At 40.3% G+C, this 20,656-nt stretch overlaps 1 protein-coding gene across 4 annotated transcripts in view; it reads left to right on the forward strand.

The window, feature by feature from the left end:
• The window catches only part of ttc28 (tetratricopeptide repeat domain 28), an 825,016-nt gene that overhangs the window by 640,064 nt on the left and 164,296 nt on the right, over nucleotides 1–20,656 (forward strand). For all 4 annotated transcript variants that reach the window (XR_010977250.1, XR_010977251.1, XR_010977252.1 and 1 more), the window contains 2 exons: nucleotides 1,102–1,320; nucleotides 13,762–13,927. Coding sequence is in view for 1 of the 4 variants with exons in the window: in XM_068054870.1 (XP_067910971.1) it covers nucleotides 1,102–1,320; nucleotides 13,762–13,927 (385 nt within the window). In the remaining 3 variants the exon portion in view is untranslated. The remainder of the gene's footprint in view (nucleotides 1–1,101; nucleotides 1,321–13,761; nucleotides 13,928–20,656) is intronic.

The following is a 20,656-nucleotide window of genomic DNA, read 5'->3' on the forward strand; positions in this document are numbered from 1 at the left end:
ATCTGTGGCCTGGCCTCTGCTCTTGTCAGTTCAGTGAGGTACTCCCTAAGATTTTCTCTTTCACCCAAAGAGGAAGTGTTGATCTGCACTGTACAGTGCAGCTGAGATTGGGAGTTACGGATCAGGTGATAAATCCACATCTCACTCTGTGACACCATGATTTTGTAACTCCAGTGTAGGATTTCTGGGAATGAACACCACTAAAACAAATTATCTGGTCATTCATTTCAATATTGTTTGTGGGACCTTGGTTTGTGCAAATTGGCTGTCATCATTGCCTTTATGGAACAATGACTACAATTCAAAAAGCAATTAATTGACAGATAAGCATCTTTGGAGGCCCTGAGATTTGTGAAAGCCACTTTGTAGATGCATGATCTTTTTTCTTTAATAGTCCATCTCACTCTGATATAGCTGCTCTGAATTAATGGAAAATGTCATATTTATGCAATATAGGATTCTCCTTTGAAGTTTAAGATAAGTACAAGGAGCTTAACTGTTGTATCTAAAATGCAATTACTGACCTGGGAGGGTTTGGATTTTAAATGGAATGGTTTCTATTCCCTGGCAATATCATTATCATCTTGATGGTCACATATAGCATATGAATTCAGCAAATAATTTTTTTTTGCAGCATTTCATGTATCTGTTCATCCAAATATAAATGGATTTGCAGTTTTTAGTTTATCGTGTTGTAGTTTTGTGATAACCAAAGTTAAAACAAGTAGTAAATCAACATAAGGTGACTGTAATTTAAGATGTTAACACGGTAATATGTAATCCAGGAACCTCAAACTGAAGATATTTAATTAATAGTAAATTTAATGGCAAATATACTTTGCCCTTACAATTACTATTAATTTTGTAGAAAATATTTATGTAGATATTCATGTATATGGAACTGAGTGAATCAGGAATGGTATAGGAACTTTTTTAACAAAAATTCTTACAGAACACAGGGATAATGGCCTCATGCTATATGAAAATAAAGTTTGATCTATTTTTAAGTTAGATGAGATATATATTTTAAATAAATAAATTGCAAGTCAAGCATCCCAACCTTCATCACCCTTTTTTGTTGTTGTATGATCATCTTGTTAGGTCGTCACGATGAGGCATTGGCAGTAGCAGAGAGGGGAAGGACAAGGGCATTTGCTGATCTCTTGGTAGAAAGGCAAACTGGACAGCAAGAATCTGATCCGTTGACTCCAGTCACCATTGACCAGATTCTGGAGGCCATCAACAATCAACGTAGTCTGGTGCTGTACTATTCGCAAGCAGCTGGATACCTCTACAGCTGGTTACTCGCACCAGGAGCAGGTATGGGAACATATTGATGTCTCACAAGTGAAATGTAATCTGATTCTTGCAACTGGAGTAGCTTTTGAGTCCACTGATGTCTCTTACACAGATTCTTGGCACTGTGACATTATCTGAAACAGCGTTTGGCAAGTCATTTATGTCTTAATTTTAAATCTGTCACTGCTGACCATTAAAAGATCCAATTTGAATGGCCTCCTTCTGTGCCAAAATGATTCTAAGACTCTATGACCCTGCACGATTCAAAGAAGGGCAGGGGAGTTCTCCACTGTCCAGGCCAATACTTATCACTTAAGCAACATCACTAAAATAGAGTAACTCTCATTGCTGTTTTTGGGGCTTGGCTGCGCTCAGATTGGCTGCCTATGTTATAAGAGTGATGGCAATTCAAAAAGTACTTAATTGGTTGTAAAATTCTTTGGGATGTTGTGAGGTTATGCAAGGCCATATAGAAATGGAAGTCTTTTCGGATGACGTAATATTGGGCCCGATTTTAACTCTGTGTAAGTGAATGAGTTTGAGTGAGTTAAAACCTTGCCCAAATGTGTCAAAACATTTTCATGTAGCTATGATAGAACTGCAACAAAAATGATTGTTCTGGCTCTTTTCCCTCTCCAAACAATAAAAATATTTTTCATGGAGATATCCTTGCTTTAATTCAGTAGTAATTTGCTTATTATTATTTATGGCATGCATAAGGATAACAGAGATTTTTAAGCACTTAACTTTCAATTCACATTTACGTGTCCAATTAACCTCAGTACAGTTAAGGTGGTCCATTGAGAGGTTGCTTTCTTTGAATGAAGAAAAAATGCAGATGGAGTGCAACAACAAATGGGCCAAAGGTGATGCAATTTAAACTAGAAAGGCAATTGGATACATCAGGATTTTCCATTCACTGTTCAACTATAACATTTTAATAGACAATGCTACACTTCATAGTCAAACGCAGGAAATGAGGTCAACTAATTCTGTGATCCATTTCCTATGTGGTGATCAGCTCAGTGGACATTCTGTAACAGATACTGACTTAGTTTTAAAGAGTGATTCCATTAATACTCATTTCAAGAAAGAGTTAACCATTTATTAAAACACTTTTGAAGCAAGAGATTGCCATCAAGATCTCGTTTAAATATTTATGTGCTAAACAGGTTTTTACCATGGCAAGCAAGATAACTTTCAAAGTGCATTATTATACAGCTTCAGTGCACATTGATTGCAGCAAGCAATGAGCCCCAGATGTGGATGTGTGAGATGGTGTTAGGTGTTACATTATTGTACTTAATCAAAATGGGGTCTGTGTTGGAAAATTTGTGCCTCAGAACAGCTCTTGGAAATAATTTTCTTTTAATTCCAAAATAGTCCAGAGGCAAGAAACAGCAGGAAAGATGCCCATATTGATTTTCTTTTACAAAAATCAATAACATTTTTAATGCCTTCTCTTTTTTGAAGTGGAATTTAACTCTTTGTAAAAGTGATAAATGTTAATAATTTACTCACCAGCACTAGCAACTAATACTTAGAGTACTGTGATGTTGAATAACAGGTTTAATACTGTGCTCCAAATGTCCCAATCAGTTGGCTTCTATTTTGTAATCGGTATTCAAAGGGTTTAGTTAAAACGCAGTCAGACAGAATTTTTGTAATGCAAAGCGAAATAAGTTACCAGAAAAGACCACTGAGGACGACAGTATAAATGGGCTTAAGAGACAATTAAATGGATTTCCAGAAAGAGAAGGGATTAAGACATATGGGGGTAGAATGTGCATGGGGGTTCTTTGGATTATTATCACAATAACTTTGGCAGAAGGTGTGTTGAAACTCTGGTGAAATAGCATAAATGGCTTTTTCCACCAGTTCTGTAGGATTTCCGCCAACGTTATGATGCCACATGAGAGGACCCCTGTGGAATTCTACCCCTTACCCTTTCTACCCCGAGAAGACAGCTAGGGACAGTAAATGTCTAGCAATGGGGACAGACTTGTTCCTAAAATGTTCATAGGTATTTCTGTGTACAGGAATATGCAGTGATTGCAGATGGATATGAGTTGTCACCTTTTTTCTGATACCTACTGTACATACATTGCCCCTGGACGAGTTGAATGGGTGAATTGCTGTTTTACCCAGCATATGCTGTACATTGTGCCATATCTGTTGCATTGGAATGCAGAGGGGGTGGGTGGGGGCAGCAGAGAATGATGTGGATCACAGTGTAGCAGTGTAGACGCTGATTCAGTATAAATGTGGTTGCTGCTCCTACCCACTGGAGACTGTCGAGGTCTGAGCACTTCATTCCTGATCTAATGAGAAAATAAGTTAGGCAACATTCTGTGTAAGATGTGGAAATTAGTTCTGCTTTAAAACTTCACACTAGAAACTGTCTGCATCAGACAATGAACTGACTTATGTAAAACAACTGCACAGAGTTCAAAATTTAATTGATACATTCAAGAGAAAATTGAAGTAATTATAGCCTGTCATAATCTGATTCATTTTATGTTTGCAAAACTCAACCAAAATCAGAGTAATTCCTTAAAATTCCCTTTGCACTGAAACATGCCTCCTGTAAGTGGTTCTGTTCTCTAATATCCAATTATAGTTCTGCAGAATGTAATAGAAACCACTCTTTCTTAATGTGTATTTGCTATTTTATATGTTTTTTTCCTATGCTGTTCACCAGGCCCTTGGCCAGTGTTGGCCTGTGAATAGCCAGGTGCGTGAAAGCAGCCCTGGAGTAGGATTAGTACCTCTTCCAAATTTCCCTGGGTGAGGCTGGCATCATTGCTCAGTGGTTCCATCTGTTGGCACAATTGAAATTGCAGGTTTACCACAGTGATAGGCTGCAATGCGCAGTAGTGTCAGGTTCAAACTTCTCAATGGAAATGTATCTCCTAGGGCAGGAAAGTTGTCCCTTCTATCCAATCCCTACTATCAAGATTACTTTTCTCCTCTCTGTGATCTGCATTAAGATTCCATTCTGATTGATGAGATGAATATCTCCTCTCTTTGTCAATTGTGTCATGAAGACCCCCACCTGCCAAGATTGAGACATATTAATTTCGTCATATGAACATTAATTTTAAGCTGTTGCTGGAGTGAGGAAATGACTTGTTTAAAGAGATCACCAGACATTTGGCTGGAGGACATTTGCCTACTAAGAGCCAGTGCTTGGAGAGACAAAGCAACTACTCCCTGGTCCAGTTAACCCAAATCAATTTTGATCGTTAGACATTGAAGGCTCACATTCCAGGGTCTGCTAAGATGATAGTATCAACAAATGCAGGAGTGGTTAAACCAGCTGGTCACATGACGAACTAGCTGGCCCAGGATTTTTTTGAACTAGACACAGGACAGTTTGGAGACAGACTGCAAATTGCAACGGAACCTGGAACAAGAGAGCCTCTCTCCTGGCTGGCTCTCTCTCTCTCTCTCTTTCTCACAAACCTCCAGACCCACTGAAGTCACTTAAACCTCAAGAGAGAGAAGATTCCTACATCGAAACAAAGCATGCACTGGGCCCCAGCGAACAGCAAGACTTACCGGAAACCAAAGACTCCACATTGAACTCAAAGTTCTGTAAATAATTACCAGATATTGCCTCAAACTTTTCGCCTTTATTCCTTCTACTTTTTCTGTCTCTATCTCAGTGTCTGTTTGTTGCGTATGCATGTTAGTATGGTTGCGTTGCGTACTCATAGTCGTTAGCCGAATTAGAGTTTAAGATTAATAAACTTCCACCTTTCTTGTTTAAATCTAAGACAACCTGTCTGATTTGATTTCTTTTCCTTACAATTGGAAAGCAGTGAACAAGGATTCACTGAGGGGGAGTTAAAAATAGTGTTTTTATAAATTAAACCCTGTTACGGTTAAACCAGGCAAAGGCTGAGAGAGAACCCCTAGACTCCTTCTCACCTGGTTGTAACAATTGTAAGTATTCAATATGAAACGAGTTTGAATAGGCTCAACCCAGTGCCTCATGGATTTGGCCCATACCATGAAACTCCCCCTAGGTTTAGCACAAATTGGCCCCAAAATTCCACTTTGTTTTTAGCGCTTCAGAAAACTCAATTGCGGTGGAAACTGTTTCTGCTGGTTTCCTGCATGAAAAATAAAATACATAAATTTCCACCTCTTGAGCCCTCATGCACTTAATTAATATATATTAAAATGAGGGCCACTGGTGCTATAGCCCTGAATTTCCTATATTTACACTGACAGTGCACAGGGGGTTGGTTAGATTGAGAAATGTGAGGCACAGCTGTTTTCAGGATCAGCTGAGACTAGCTGAAGTAAGGAGTTTTTGAGCCTGATGACTGGTGAAAGTTTGAATTACTGCAGTTGGGAACAACCTTTTGGAGCAATTTATTTTTTTGGCATTGAGCCTAGACAGTCTTGAACTTGTTTCTGACTGCTTATGGGAGTGTGAGACTACCGAGAGATTTTGATATCCCCTCCTCCATTCCCCACTCACATATACAGTGAAAGCCTCTCAGGAGTAGGGATGGCATTCCTTATGGGTATATATTTGTAGGCAATTATATAGAGGAAGAGGTACATGAGAGCATGGAGAAAAGGAAGATGAGGCATATTTAAGCAGGATAAACCTCAAAAGACATTGTCTTTCTTGAATATACAACTGACAGAGGTCCTATGAAAACCTTGGGGAGGAGATGTGAATCAGAAATGTGCACTTGCCAAAAAGGCAATAGTGGAACTGCAAAAGGACGTGCAGTCACAGTAATCTAACCAAAGTGCTCTGTCTGTGACAATGAATGTGATGAGCACATTCAACTTAGTGGAACAGGGCCATTTCAGGAAAGCATGAGGGATCTGTGTCATATCGGCCAGAGCGCCATTCGTACATGTATTTATTAGGTGACTGACACTTTTTCGGACAGCTGGAGAATTCACCCATTTTAGAGAAGCAGAAATGATAAATGGCCATCCAATTTTATGGGTTTACTGGACTGCATTCATGTTGCTTTGAAAGCTCCTACATTTAAGCCCTCAACCTCCTCTGCAGAAATTACTTCCACTCCCTCAATGTCCAGATTGTGTGTGACAACTTGCAGAGAACCTTTCACATCAATGAGAAATTTGTTGGAAGTTGCCCTTACCCATTCATCCGTCAGAATTTGGCCCTCTTGAACTCTTCAGGGCGTAAAATCATGTCAAGAGATGACCTTTCTGTGACACAGCATACCCCAGCTCGGTGATGCAAGGGCAACATAGCAAAACTTACCATTGAAGTCTTATCTTTTGTTTAACAGTATACTCCTCTTGTCACCAATAACTTAAATCCTCCTTTGCTTTCACTAAAATTGTTTGCCCTGTTTTCCTTTTTGGCTATGCCTTTGCTCCTTCTTCCGCTGTCTATAACAGGTCATCCAGTGGAAGACATTATTGGAAAGGGAGACAAAATCACTCATGAGCAATCCAGTGCAACTGCCTGAGAGTTAACTCAGCTAAACACTTTCCGATTTACATGCTGCAATCTTTAGCCAGGCTTTGCTTTTCAAGGCTGCACTCTAGCATCCTAGCACAGTACTTAATATTATAAAGGATTTTTGCTAGAGCACCAGCCCAACAAATTTGGCAGATTCAGCTCTGCAGAGGTTTGGCAATGCAAATCCCAACTCATTGGCACAAATCCAGTGCAAATGCCACGTGGAACTTTGGGGCCATTAATACTAAATTGGCAATCTCACTCAAAGAAGCTACAGGATGCTGGTGTTGAAGTTGGTCCTTTCTGTACGATATGCTTTGTTGTGTCTTATTCCAAAAATCCAACCAGGCAATGGAAGTTTTGTTTCAAACATTTTATTGGGTAGCATGAACATAGATTTTCATACAAGTCCTTTCAAGTTGCAATAGTTTGAGAATTTGAATTTAGTTTTAAAAATCTGGAAGTAAAAGAGTATCAGCAAAAGTAACCATGAAGCTATCGGATTGTTGTAAAAAGTCAACTGGTTCACTAATGTCCTTTAGGCAAGGCAACTTGCTGTCCTTACACAGTCTGGCCGATATGTGACTCCAGTCCTCTCATAGAATCATAGAATAGTATAGCAAAGAAGTAGGCTGTTCCCACTGAGTCTTCATCGGGTCTTTGGAAGAACAATCCAGTCAGTCTCACTCCCCTGCTCTTTACCCATATCCTGCAATTTTTTCTCCTCCCAGTATTTGGTTGACACACAAATGCCCTCTGAAGTCGCCTAGCAAGCTACTCAGTTATATCAGATATGGGCAATAAATGCCAGCCTTACCAACAATGCCCACCTCCCAAGAATGAATTTTAAAAAATTGATGCAGTGGGGGAGTGTGCTGTTCTGGGGTTGGAGCTGGGGGACATTTTTAAGGAGGAAGAGTCTTTAGCGCCATGATTTTTTTCTGTGATTGTACTATAGTAACCTGGGAGGGCTGTGTGAAAATCTCTGTTTGTGCAAATCCATGCTACTGAATGAAATGCTTCAACCAATACTCAGTATTTTTAGCCATTAATCAACAACAGCTTAGGGTAGGATAAGGCAGAAAAGGAAAGCTTATGTCAGCCACGGAGAACTCAATATTATAGAAAGCTGAGAGAAGTATAGAAATTGAAGGGGTGAAATCAAAAAGGAGATTAGGAAAACAGAGAGAGGGCATGAAAGAATATTGGCAATAAAATCAAGGAGAACCCAAAAATGTTTTATCAATACATTGCGAGTAAGAGGATAACTAAGGAAAGAGTAGGGCCCATAAAAGAGCAAAAAGGTAACCTATGTGTGGAGGCGGAAGATGTGGATATGGTTCTTAATGAATACCGTTATGAAAGTGCTTCCATTTTAAAAAATATTTTTGAGTACTCCTGTTTAAAATTTGTGGAAATTAATTTATTTGAAAGACTGAAGAGATTCCATAGATGCTACACTTTGTTTTGTTTTTAAAAGGTCACCAGAAGGACTTAGGACTTTGTTTAAAAATAAGACCTTGCTGGTAGTCACATATCTTAAGCTAAGTGAACAGCAGGAGCCTTGATGACTATGGGAGCTGTTTACAGAGAAGTGACATGCACAGATTTATGGTGGTCAAGAGTTGGTTTCGTTCTTGGATATTGTTTTGAGTCAGTTGGGGTAAGCCTGCTAAGAGAGAAGCCATAAGCTCATCCTTTTTCCACCTCTTTGAGAAACCCTGAGAATCCAGTGTGATAGCTGAAACCCCTGATGCAGTGATTCTCCTGGAAAGCCTGCCAGTCTTCCTGACTTCTTGACGTCGCCTGAAATGGACTGCTCCAAAAAGGTCCCAGTGACAGCTGTCTACGCGTACTTGGACGCCAGAATAAAGGACCTGCTGGGACATCTCATATCTTATCCTTTTTTTCTTCAAGAATTAACAAGTATTTGGCCAAAGTATTTTTTGTCCTTTTTGTAAAGAGATCTCTGCAGAGAAAACTTCTTTATTTCTTCTTTAACCAGTCTGTGTGTGTGCATGTATGTTGGATTAATTTAGAAGGGAACTTTCATATTTCAACCTGTGTGTTAATAAGCTTTGCATCTTTATTGAATAAGTCTTGTTTTATAATAAATTAATAATTTTGTTGTTTATTAAAGAAACCTGGTTGTTGGATTTTATTCTGAAACTAAAATAGATAAAGTATGTAATTGGTTATATCGGTAACTGGATAAAACATTTAAATAAATGTTATGACCTGTGGAGAAGTGGAACTAGAGAAAGACAGTGCACTCCTCCAGCCTCGGTCATAACAATACTTTGCGTCTGTCTTCACAAAAGAAGGGGACGGTGCTGACATTGTAGTTAAGGAGGAGGAGTGTGAAGTCTTGGATGTGATAAACTTAGGGAGAGAAGAAGTATTAAGGGGATTAGCATTAAGGAGATTAAAGCGTAGAATAAAAGAGCTGGGGAGGTTATGCTGGAAATATATATAACATTAGTTTTGCCACAACTTGAGTACTATGTGCAGTTCTAGTCACCTCATTATAGAAAGGATGTAATTGCATTAGACTGGGTACAGAGGAGATTTACGGGGATGTTGCCAGGACTAGGAAATTTCAGCTATGACTAAAGATTGGATAGGCTAGAGTTGTTCTCCTTGGAATAGAGGAGGCTGAGGGGAGATTTGATTGAGATGTACAAAATTGTGAGGAGCCTGGATAGAGTGGATGGGAAGGGCCTATTTACTTTAGCAGAGAGGTCAGTGACTAGGGGGCATAGATTTAACATAATTGGTAGAAGGGTTATAGGGGAGACGAGGAAAAACCTTTTCGCCCATAGTGTGGTGGGGGTCTGGAACTCACTACCTGTAAAGGTGATCTCATTTAAAAGGTGCCTGGATGTGCACCTGAAGTGCCATAACTTGCAGGGCTATGGACGAAATGCTGTAAAGTGGGATTAGGCTGTGTGGCTATTTTTTTTTCCCAGCTGCGCAGGCACAATGGGCCAAGTGGCTTCTTCTGGTGCTGTAAACTTTCTATGATTCTAACTGTTTTTTCTGTGCCGTTTTCAATGATCAAACTTCTCAGCCACAATTAAAATTGGATTGTCCTGGTTCAAACCAAATGAAATGGCTCGTCTTATCTCAGCCAGGGATGTGGGAAAACATGAAAAATATTTCCTTTTGGTGATTTAATTTGGTACAGAGTACAGTTTCTGATTCCAAGGTTCCTTCTTTGGAAGAGATCTTGATGGTGAGGTGCCTTCTTCTGAAGGGGACTTTATAGTGAGATTGGCTCCTTTATAGGCATCTTGTTGATGAGGCCTCTGTGTAAATCAGTTGTGTGTGAAGTAATGTCAGTCATTTAGATTTTCAGAAAAAATGAGCAACCGTATGGCTACGTGTCCAAAACAAAAAGCAAGTGTAACCATTAAGTGTTCACATTTTCCCAAGTGAATCCAGGATGGTGTGTTGCCTTCCTGGTGCCAGGATCAAGGATGTCACTGAGCGGCTGCAGAGCATCCTGAAGGGGGAGGGTGAACAGCCAGCAGTTGTGGTCCACATCGGAACCAACGATATAGGTAGAAAGAGGGATGTGGTCCTGCAGTCAGAATTTAGGGAGCTAGGTAAGAAATTAGCAAGCAGGACCTCAAAAGTAGTAATCTCCAGATTACTTCCAGTGCCAGGCGCAAGTGAGTATAGAACTAGAAGGATAAGACAGATGTCTGCATGACTGGAAAGATGATGCAGGAGGGAGGGCTTTAGATTCCTGGGACATTGGGACCGGCTCTGGGGGAGGTGGGACCTGTACAGGCCGGATGGGTTGCACCTGAACCGAGCCGGGACTGAGTTCCTTGCAGGACATTTTGCTAGTGCTATTGGAGGGAAGGTTTAAACTAGTTTTGCAGGGGGATGGGGACCTGAGGGTATACTCAGTTCTGACAAAATCAGAAATGAAAATGGAAGGCAGAAAATTAATGGATGAGTCTCGAAGACAGAGGAAACAAAGGTTAGAAAATAAAAAAAAGTTTGGCAGTGCTCAAGGGTATCTATTTCAATGCAAGGAGTATAGCAAATAAAGCAGATGAGCTGAGGGCACAGATAGACACATGGCAGTATGATATCATAGGCATTACAGAAACATGGCTTAAGGAGGGACAGGAATGGCAGCTCAATGTTCCTGGTTACAGGGTTTTCAGACATGATAGGGAGGGGGATAAGAAAGGAGGGGGAGTGGCAATTTTGGTCAAGGAAACTATTACAGCTGTGAGGAGGGATGATATGTTGGAAGGTTCATCAAATGAGGTCATATGGATTGAGCTAAGGAGCAAAAAAGGGGCAATCACACCGTTGGGAGTGTACTATAGACCCCCAAACAGTCAGAGGGCGATAGAAGAACAGATATGTAGGCAAATCTCTGAGAGGTGCAAGAACAATAGTAGGGGATTTTAACTACCCCAATATTAACTGGGATAGTTTTAGTGTGAAAGGAATTGAGGGAGCAGAATTCTTGAAGTGCTTTCAGGAGAACTTTTTTGCCCAGTATGTAGCAAGCCCAACAAGAGACGGCACAGTTTTAGACTTTGTTTAAGCAAATGAAGATGGGCAGGTGGAAGGAGTGGCAGTGGGAGAGCATTTTGGTGGTATTGATCATAATTCAGTCAGTTTTAACATAATTATGAAAAAGGACAGAGATAGAACAGGAGTGCGAGTTCTCAATTGGGGCAAGGTCAATTTTACTAAACTGAGGAGTGATTTAGCAAAAGTGGACTGGAAACAGCTACTTGAAGATAAATCAGTGTCAGAACAGTGGGAGGCATTCAAAGGGGAAATTCAAGGAGTTCAGAGTGAACATGTTCCCACAAAGAAAAAGGGTGAGACGGCCAAATCTAGAGCCTCTTGGATGTTAAGGAGCCTACCGGGTAAGATAAGGCAGAAAGGAAAGCTTATGTTCAACACCAAGAACTCAATACTACAGAAAGCCGAGAGGAGTACAGAAAGTGGAGGGGTGAAATCAGAAAGGAAATTAGGAAAGCAAAGAGAGGGCATGAAAGAATATTGGCAAGCAAAATCAAGGTGAACCCAAAGATGTTTTATCAATACATTAGAAGTAAGAGGATAACTAAGGAGAGAATAGGGCCCATAAAAGACGAAAAAGGTAACCTATGTGTAGGGGCGGATGATGTTGGTATGATTCTTAATGGTTACTTTGTGTCCGTCTTCACAAAAGAGGGGGACGATGCAGATATTGTAGTTAAGGAAGAGGAGTGTGAAATACTGGATGTGATAAACATAGGGAGAGAGGAAGTATTAGTGGGATTAGCCTCCTTGAAACTTGATAAATCACCAGGGCCAGATGAAATGTACCCTAAGAAGCAAGAGAAGAAATAGCAGAAGGTCTGACCATCATTTTCCAATCCTCACTGGATACAGGTGTGGTGCCGGAGGATTGGAGAACTGCTAACGTTGTATCTCTGTTTAAAAAGGGAGTGAAGGATAGACCGAATAATTACAGGCCAGTCAGTCTGACCTCAGTAGTGGGCAAATTATTGGAATCTATTCTGAGAGACAGGATAAACTATCACTTAGAAAGGCACAGGTTAATCAAGGATAATCAGCATGAATTTGTTAAGGGAAGATCTTGTTTGACCAACTTGATTGAATTTTCTGAAGAAGTAACAAAGAAGATAGATGAGGGTAGTGCAGTTAATGTGGTCTACATGCATTTTAGCTAGGCTTTTGACAAGGTCCCACCTGGCAGACTCGTTAAAAAAAAAATCCCATGGGATCCAGGGAAATGCAGCAAGATGGATACAAAATTGGCTCAGTGGCAGGAAACAAAGTGTAATTGTTGACAGGTGTTTTAGCGACTAGAGGGCTGTTTCCAGTGGCGTTCTGCAGGACTCAGTACTGGGTCCCCTGCATTTTGTGGTATATATTAACGATTTGGACATTAATGAAGGGGCATGATCAAGAACAAAGGTTGGCCGTGTGGTAGATAGCGAGGAGGATAGCTGTAGTCTGCAGGAAGATATTGATGGTCTGGTCAGATGGGCAGAATTCAACTTGGAGAAGTGTGAGGTGATGTATTTGGGGAGGTGAAACAAGGCAAAGGAATACATAATTAATGGGAAAATACTGAGAAGTGTAGAGGAAGTAAGGGACCTTGTAGTGAATGTCCACAGATCCCTGTACGTGGCAGGACAGATCGATAAGGTGGTTGAGAAGGCATATGGAATCCTTTCCTTTACTAGACGAGGTATAGAATACAAGAGCAGGGAGGTTATGCTGGAACTGTATAACTCATTGGTCAGGCCACAACATGAGTACTGTGTGCAGTTCTGGTCACCTGATTACTGAAAGGATGTAATTGCAGGGGAGACGGTACAGAGGAAATTTACGAGGATGTTGCAAGGACTGGAAAAATACAGCTATGAGGAAAGGTGGATAGGCTGGGGTTGTTCTCCTTGGAACAGAGAAGGCTGAGGGGAGATCTGATTGAAATGTACAAAATTTTGAGGGGCCTGGATAGAGTGGAGGTGAAGGGTCTATTCACCATAGCAGAGAGGTCAGTGATGAGGGGGCATAGATTTAAAGTGATTGGTAGAAAAATTAGACGGGACATGAGGAAAAACTTTTCACCCAGAGGATGGTGGGGGTCTGGAACTCACCGCCTGAAAAGGTAGTTGAGGCAGAAACCTTCAAATCATTTAAATGCAGTCTGGATATGCACCTCAAGTGCTGTAATCTGCAGGGCTACGGACCAAATGCTCGAAGGTGGGATTCGAATAGGTGGATCGTTTTTTGGCTGGCACAGACACGATGGGCCAGTTGGCCTCTTTCTGTGCCTTAAACTTTCTATGATTTATATGATTCTGTTGGTGCATGTTCCCAAACACTTGAACTGAAGGAGTCTAAGGCTGCATGCTATTGCCAGTGTAATTAGTGATTCCAGCTTTCTGATGCCTGCAGTAATACTGCACATGTCTTCCTGTCTCTTGGTCTTCTTGCAGGAATATTAAAGTTTCACGAGTGCTATTTGGGTGATGGTCTGGCAGAAAACAGCAATGATTTTAATGAAACCAGCAGCATCAACCTACAGGCATCCACTTTCTCTACTCTCGAGCAGTATGTGACCAATGTTCGAGAAGCACTTGGCGTTGACTCCTACTATAGCAGGTAAATTTCCATTTCTTTAAAGAGTAATTATTGATTTTAATATCCTCTCTGTGTTTAAAATGTCATTCTTGTTTTGCTTCTTATGGAAACAGATTGAAGATTATAGACAGACACAACGTGCTTTATTATGGACTGAGATTGTGTTTGAGATCATTAAAATTAGTGAGTGACAGGCCTTTGCAGTTACTGCTGTAATGCATTGTAACACTGACACTTGATTCAGTCTTTATACTTTTCTGCCATATGTTATGGTTTGTTTGATTTTCTCTTTCATGAAGTATTAAATGCAGAAGCACAGTAAAAACTGAAGAGTAGAGGAGTGAAAAGAAAATCTGTTTGTTTATCCATTTCACCCTGCAGTTTAGGTCCATAAACAGTCCCCATAGCTGAACTTCCCCATTCCTCCTTCTGCATTCTTCCAGAAGCCTTACTATGCTGTGTTTGAAATATGATCCTTCCTACTAAATCAGATAAACAAAAGTCATATTTTGGTTGAATATATTAAAGGCACAGACACGATGATTTGTACTTTTCACAGAAAAACAGATGAAATTTTGAAATACAATCCCCCAAATACTGGGTAAAATTGTGGAAAATCCTTTACTCATGTAAGAAAAAAATTAATTTATTTAACCACCATGAACTAATAGGCCTAATTATAAATGGACATATTGTGGAATTTGATCCCCAAAATGCAGGTAAAAATCCCAGAATCCCATGTAACAGAAATGGAATTTGATCACTGAAAAGGAAGTCTTGTCAAAGAGTTTCTGTTAATTAATACCTCATTATAGTCCATTACAAACAAAATGGTGCAGATATCTTAATGGTTTGTATGTGTATGGTTTGGAATGTGTTTGGAAATACTTGCCATCATCCTTGTCTGTCTTAGAGCAACCCAGCCAGCCAGCCCACTTACCATGTATTTCCATTATACCTTTCTCCTTTACTGTTTAGCCCAAGATGCTCTCATTCTATCTTCTCTGAGTACTCCTTGTTTCATGAACTTGTCCACGAATCCTCAGTGCTTATATCATATCTTGTCTACCTGCCCTAAGTATATCATACTCTGTCAATTCTGGCGAGTCATACAACTAGGGCGGTAGAGAGGGCTTTAAAGAAAATTGTGCGGGCGAGGGATCAAATGAGAGAAGATATGATAAATTAAAGAGGGAGGACAAGGCAGGAGAGCAAAGTAACAATAAGGAAAATAATAATCAGAGCAAGGCAGGAAGGGACAGAATGTACAAAATTAAGAATGTCCAAGCAGCTAAGGGTAGTGGTTGCATCAATAGTAAAAAGACAGAACTAAAAGCTCTGTATTTAAATGCGCGTAGCATTCGGAACATAAGAACTAGGAGCAGGAGTAGGCAATTCAGCCCCTCGAGCCTACTCCGCCATTCAGTACGATCATGGCTGATCTCATCTTGGCCTCAACTCCACTTTCCTGCTCGTTCTCCATAACCCTTCAACCCGTTACTAATTAAAAATCTGTCTATCTCCTCCTTAAATTTACCCAATGTCCTGGCATCCACCGCACAGATTCACGACCCTTTGAGAGAAGTAATTTCTCCTCATCTTTTTTTAAAATCTGCTACCCCTTATCCTAAAACTATGACCTCTCGTTCTAGATTGCCCCACAAGAGGAAACATCTCTATGTCTACTTTGTCAATCCCTTTAATCATCTTATATACCTCAATTAGATCTCCTCTCATTCTTCTAAACTCCAGAGAGTAAAGGCCTAAACTGCTCAATCTCTCTTCATAAGACAAGCCCCCCATCTCTGGAATCAATCTAGTGAACCTCCTCTGAACTGCCTCCAATGCAACTACATCCTTTCTCAAGTAAGGGGACCAAAACTGTACGCAATACTCCAGGTGCAGTCTCACCAATGCCTTGTACAGTTGCAGCAACACTTCCCTACTTTTATACTCTCTTCCTTTAGCAATAAATGCCAAAATTCCATTTGCCTTCCTTATCACTGCTGTACCTGCAAACTAGTTTTCTGCGATTCATGCACGAGGACACCCAGATCCCTCTGCACCGAAGCACTCTGAAGTTTCTCTCCATTTAGATAATAATTTGTCTTTCTATTCTTCCGACCAAAATGGATAACCTCACACTTATCCACGTTAAACTCCATCTGCCAAATTTTGGCCCATTCACCTAATCTATCCATATCCATTTGTAAATCTCTTATTTCTTTATTGCAACTTACTGTCCCACGTATTTTAGTGTCATCTGCAAATTTGGCTGTAGTACCTTCTATCCCTCCATCCAAGTCATTAATATAGATTGTAAATAGTTGGGGCCCGAGGACCGAACCCTGTGGTACCCCACATCTTGCCAACCAGAAAAAGACCCATTTATCCCGACTCTCTGTTTTCTGTTGGTTAGCCAATCCTCTATCCAATCCAATAAATTTCCCCTAACCCCATGTGAACTTACCTTGTGTACTAATCTTTTGTGCAGCACCTTATCAAATGCCTTCTGGAAGTCCAGATAAACTACATCTATAGGATCCCCGTTATCCACTTTGCTTGTTACATCTTCGAAGAACTCTAGCAAATTAGTCAAACACAATTTACCCTTCATAAAACCATGCTGACTCTGATGGATTGCATTTTGACTTTCTAAATGTTCTGTTATTACTTCCTTAATAATGGATTCTAACAATTTCCCAACGACAGATGTTAAACTAACTGGTCTATAGTTCCCTACTTTCTGCCTCCCTCCCTTTTTGAATAAGGGCGTTACATTAGCTTTTTTCCAATCCACTGGAACCTTTCCCGTATCCAGAGAATTTTGGAATATTATAATCAATGGATCCACTATCTCCACTGCCACTTCCTTAACAAAACAAATGAATTTATACCTCATGTAGAAATTAATATGTATGATCTGATAGCCGTTACATAGACATGGCTGCAAGATGACAAAGGCTGGGACCTGAATATTCCAGGGTACATGACATTTCGGAAGGACAGGAAACTAGGAAAAGGTGGAGGGGTAGCTCTTTTAATTAAGGATGACATTAATACCGTAGAAAGAGGTGGCAGTTCTAAAAATCAAGATGCAGAATCAATTTGGGTAGAGATAAGAAATAGCAAAGGTAGGAAGTCACTTGTTGAGTAGTTTATAGGCCCCCTGACTGTAAACACACTGTAGGATGGGGTATACAGGAAGAAATAATGGGTGCTTGTGAGAAAGGTACAGCAATAATCCTGGGTGATTTTAATCTACAGATAGATTGGAAGAATCAGATTGACGAAAGTAGGCTGGACGATGAGTTCATGGAGTGTTTGCAGCACAGTTTCTTAGAGCAGCACGTTCAAGAGCCAACCAGAGAGCAAGCAACTCTAGATCTGGTAATGTGTAACGAGACAGGATTAATTAATGACCTCATAGTAAAGGCGCTCCTAGGTAGCAGTGATCACAACATTATTGAATTTCGCATTCAATTTGTTGGTGAGAAGTGTGGATCTAAGACTAGTGTTTTAAACTTAAACAAGGGTTTGAGAACAGAGCTGGCTAAAGCAAACTGCGAAATTAGGGATTAGAGATGCAGTGGCAGACATTTGAAGAGATATTTCATAGCACTCAGCAAAGATACATTCCAGTGAGAAAGAAAGACTCTGGGGAAGGACATGTCGTGGCTAACGAAGGAAGTTAAAGATCGAATAAAATGGAAAGAAAAAGCTTACAATTCAGTGAAGAGTAGTGGCAGGTCATAAGATTGGACAGAATATAAAAAACAGCAAAGAATGACAAAAAGAATAATGAGAGAGAAATTATAGTATGAGAGAAAGCTAGCTAGAAGTACAAAAATGGATAGTAAGAGTTTCTTCAGGTATTTAAAAAGGAACAGTTAGTAAAGTGTGTTGTTCCTCTAGAGAGTGAGTCTGGGGAATTAATTATGGAAAATAAGGAAATGGCAGAGGAAATGAACAGATTTTTTGCATCTGTCTTCACTGCAGAGGACACAAATAACATCCCACAAATAATTGTGAATCAAGAGTTCAAAGGGAGGAACCTGCCCACTTTAGCTGGAAAAATAGAAAAGCAACCTGTTATCTAAATGGAGAGAGATTGCAGAACTCTGAGATGCAGAGGGATTTGGTGTCCTAGTACACAAAACACAAAAAGTTAGTATGCAGGCACAGCAAGTGATTAAGAAGACAAATGCAATGTTGTAATTTTTTGCAAGGTGAATGGATTATATTCATGGAGTTATATAGAGGGTTATCTTATGAGGAAAGGTTGGACAGGTTGGGTCTGTATTCGTTGGACTTTAGAAGGATGAGAGGTGATCTTATTGAAACATAGAAGATCCTGAAGGAACTTGACAGGGTGGATGTTGAAAGGAAGAAACTGATAAAGAAAGGGAAAAGCGATTATGAATGCAAGCTGGCTAGAAACATAAAAGTGGACTGTAAAAACATTTTTAGGTATGTGAAAAGGAAACGATTAGCGAGGACGAATATGGGTCCATTGCAGGAGGAGATAGGAAAGTTTGTGGTGGAGAATGAGGAAACGGCGGAGAGACTAACAATTACTTTGTGTCTGTCTTCACGGAGGAAGACACAGAAAATCTCCCAGAAATAAAAGAGAACCAAGGGACTTGTAAAAATGAGGAACTGAAAGTAATTAGTATCAATAAAGAGGTAGTACTTGAAAAATTAATTAGATTGAAAGTTGATAAATCCCCTGGACCAGATGCGCTACATCCCACAGTATTGAAGGATGTGGCTATAGAGATAGTGGATGCATTGGTGGTTATCTTTCAAAATTCTATAGATTCTGGAAGAGTTCCTGCAAACTGGAAAGTAGTAAATGTAACCCCACTATTTAGGAAGGGTGTGAGAGAGAAAACGGAGAACTACAGACCTGTTTGCTTGACATCAGTAGTAGGGAAAATGTTAGAATCAATTATAAAGGATGAGATAACTGGACACTTGGAAAATAATGATATGATTGGGCAGTCAACATGGATTTGTGAAGGGGGTTGGAGTGTTTTGAGGATGTTACTTGTAGGATAGATAAAGGAGATCCAGTGGATGTGGTGTATTTGGATTTTCAGAAGGCTTTTGATAAGGTCCCACACAGGAAGTTAGTAAATAAAATTGGAGCACATGGGACTGGGGGGAAATATACTGCAATGGATTGAGAATTGGTTAACCAACAGAAAGCAGAGAGTAGGAATAAATGGGTCATTCTTAGGATGGTAGGCTGTTACCAGTGGGGTACTGCAAAGATCAGTGTTTGGGCCACAGCTGTTCACAATCTATATGAATGATTTAGATATGGGGACCAATGTAATATTTCTAAATTTGCTGATGACACAAAACTAAGAGGGAATATAAGTTGTGAAGAGGATGCTAGGATGCTTCAAGGGGATTTGGGCAGGTTAAGTGAATGGGCAGGAACAGATGGCAGATGGAGTATAATGTGACTAAGTCTGAAGTGATCCACTTTTGTAGACAAAACAGAAAGGCAGTGTATTTCTTAAATGATGAGAGGTTGGGAAGTGTTGATGTCCAAAGAGACCTGGGTGTCCTTGTTCATGATTCATTAAAAGCTAGTATGCAGCTGCAGCAAGCAATTAAGAAAGCAAATGGTATGTTGGCCTTCATTGTAAGGGGATTTGAGTACAGGGGTAAAGATGTATTGCTTCAATTGTATAAGGCCTTGGTGAGACTGCACCTGGAGTATTAATGTACAGTTTTGGTCTTTATCTAAGGAAGGATATACTTACCATAGAGGGAGTGCTATGGCGGTTCACCAGACTAATCCCTGGGATGGCGGGATTGTCTAATGAGGAGAGATTGAGGAAACTGGGCCTGTATTCTCGAGTTTCAAAGAATATGAGGTGATTTTGTTGAAACTTACAAAATTCTTACAGGCGTGACAAGAGATGTGAATAGGATGTTTCCTCTGGCCAGTCAGTCTAGAACAAGGGTACACAGTCTCAGAATAAGGGGAGGCCATTTAAGACTGGGATAAGGAGGAATTTCTTTACTCAAAGGGTGGTGAATCTCTGGAATTCTGTACCCCGGAGGGCTGTGGAAGCTTAATTATTGAGCATGTTCATGACAGAAATCGATAGGTTTCTGGATACTAATGACATCAAGGGATATGGAGTAGTGGGGAAAATGGCGTAGAGGTAGATGATCAGCCATGATCTGTTTGAATGGCGGAGCAGGCTCGACAGGCTGAATGGCCTACTTCTGCTCCTATTTCCTATGTTCCTATGATTCCTATAGATGTTTCCCCTTGTGGGAGAGACTAAAACTAGGGGCACAGTTTAAAAATAAGGGGTCTCCCATTTAAGACAGAGATTACGAAAAAATTTTCCCCTCAAAGGGTCGTGAGTCTGTGGGACTCTCTTCCCCGGAGAGTGGTGGATGCAAGGTAATTGAATATTTTTAAGGCAGAGATAGACAGATTCTTGACATATAAGGGGTTAACGGGGGTAGGCAGGAAAGTGGAGTTGTGTCCATAGCCATGATCTTATGGAATGGCAGAGCAGGATTGAAGGGCCGAATAGCCTACTCTTGCTGCTAGTTCATACGTTCGTACTTATGTTTGTATGCACCCATGCCTGTTGTCCAACTCCCTCCAGTTACCTGCAGGGATAGGCACCAACATGTTGTGCCACAGACATTTGACAAAATTATTGACTCAGCCATGGACATGGGGCAATAAAGCTGTATATAAAGTGTATAGCC

Source organism: Heterodontus francisci, chromosome 23, assembly GCF_036365525.1.
Source record: "Heterodontus francisci isolate sHetFra1 chromosome 23, sHetFra1.hap1, whole genome shotgun sequence".
Lineage (NCBI taxonomy): Eukaryota > Metazoa > Chordata > Chondrichthyes > Heterodontiformes > Heterodontidae > Heterodontus > Heterodontus francisci.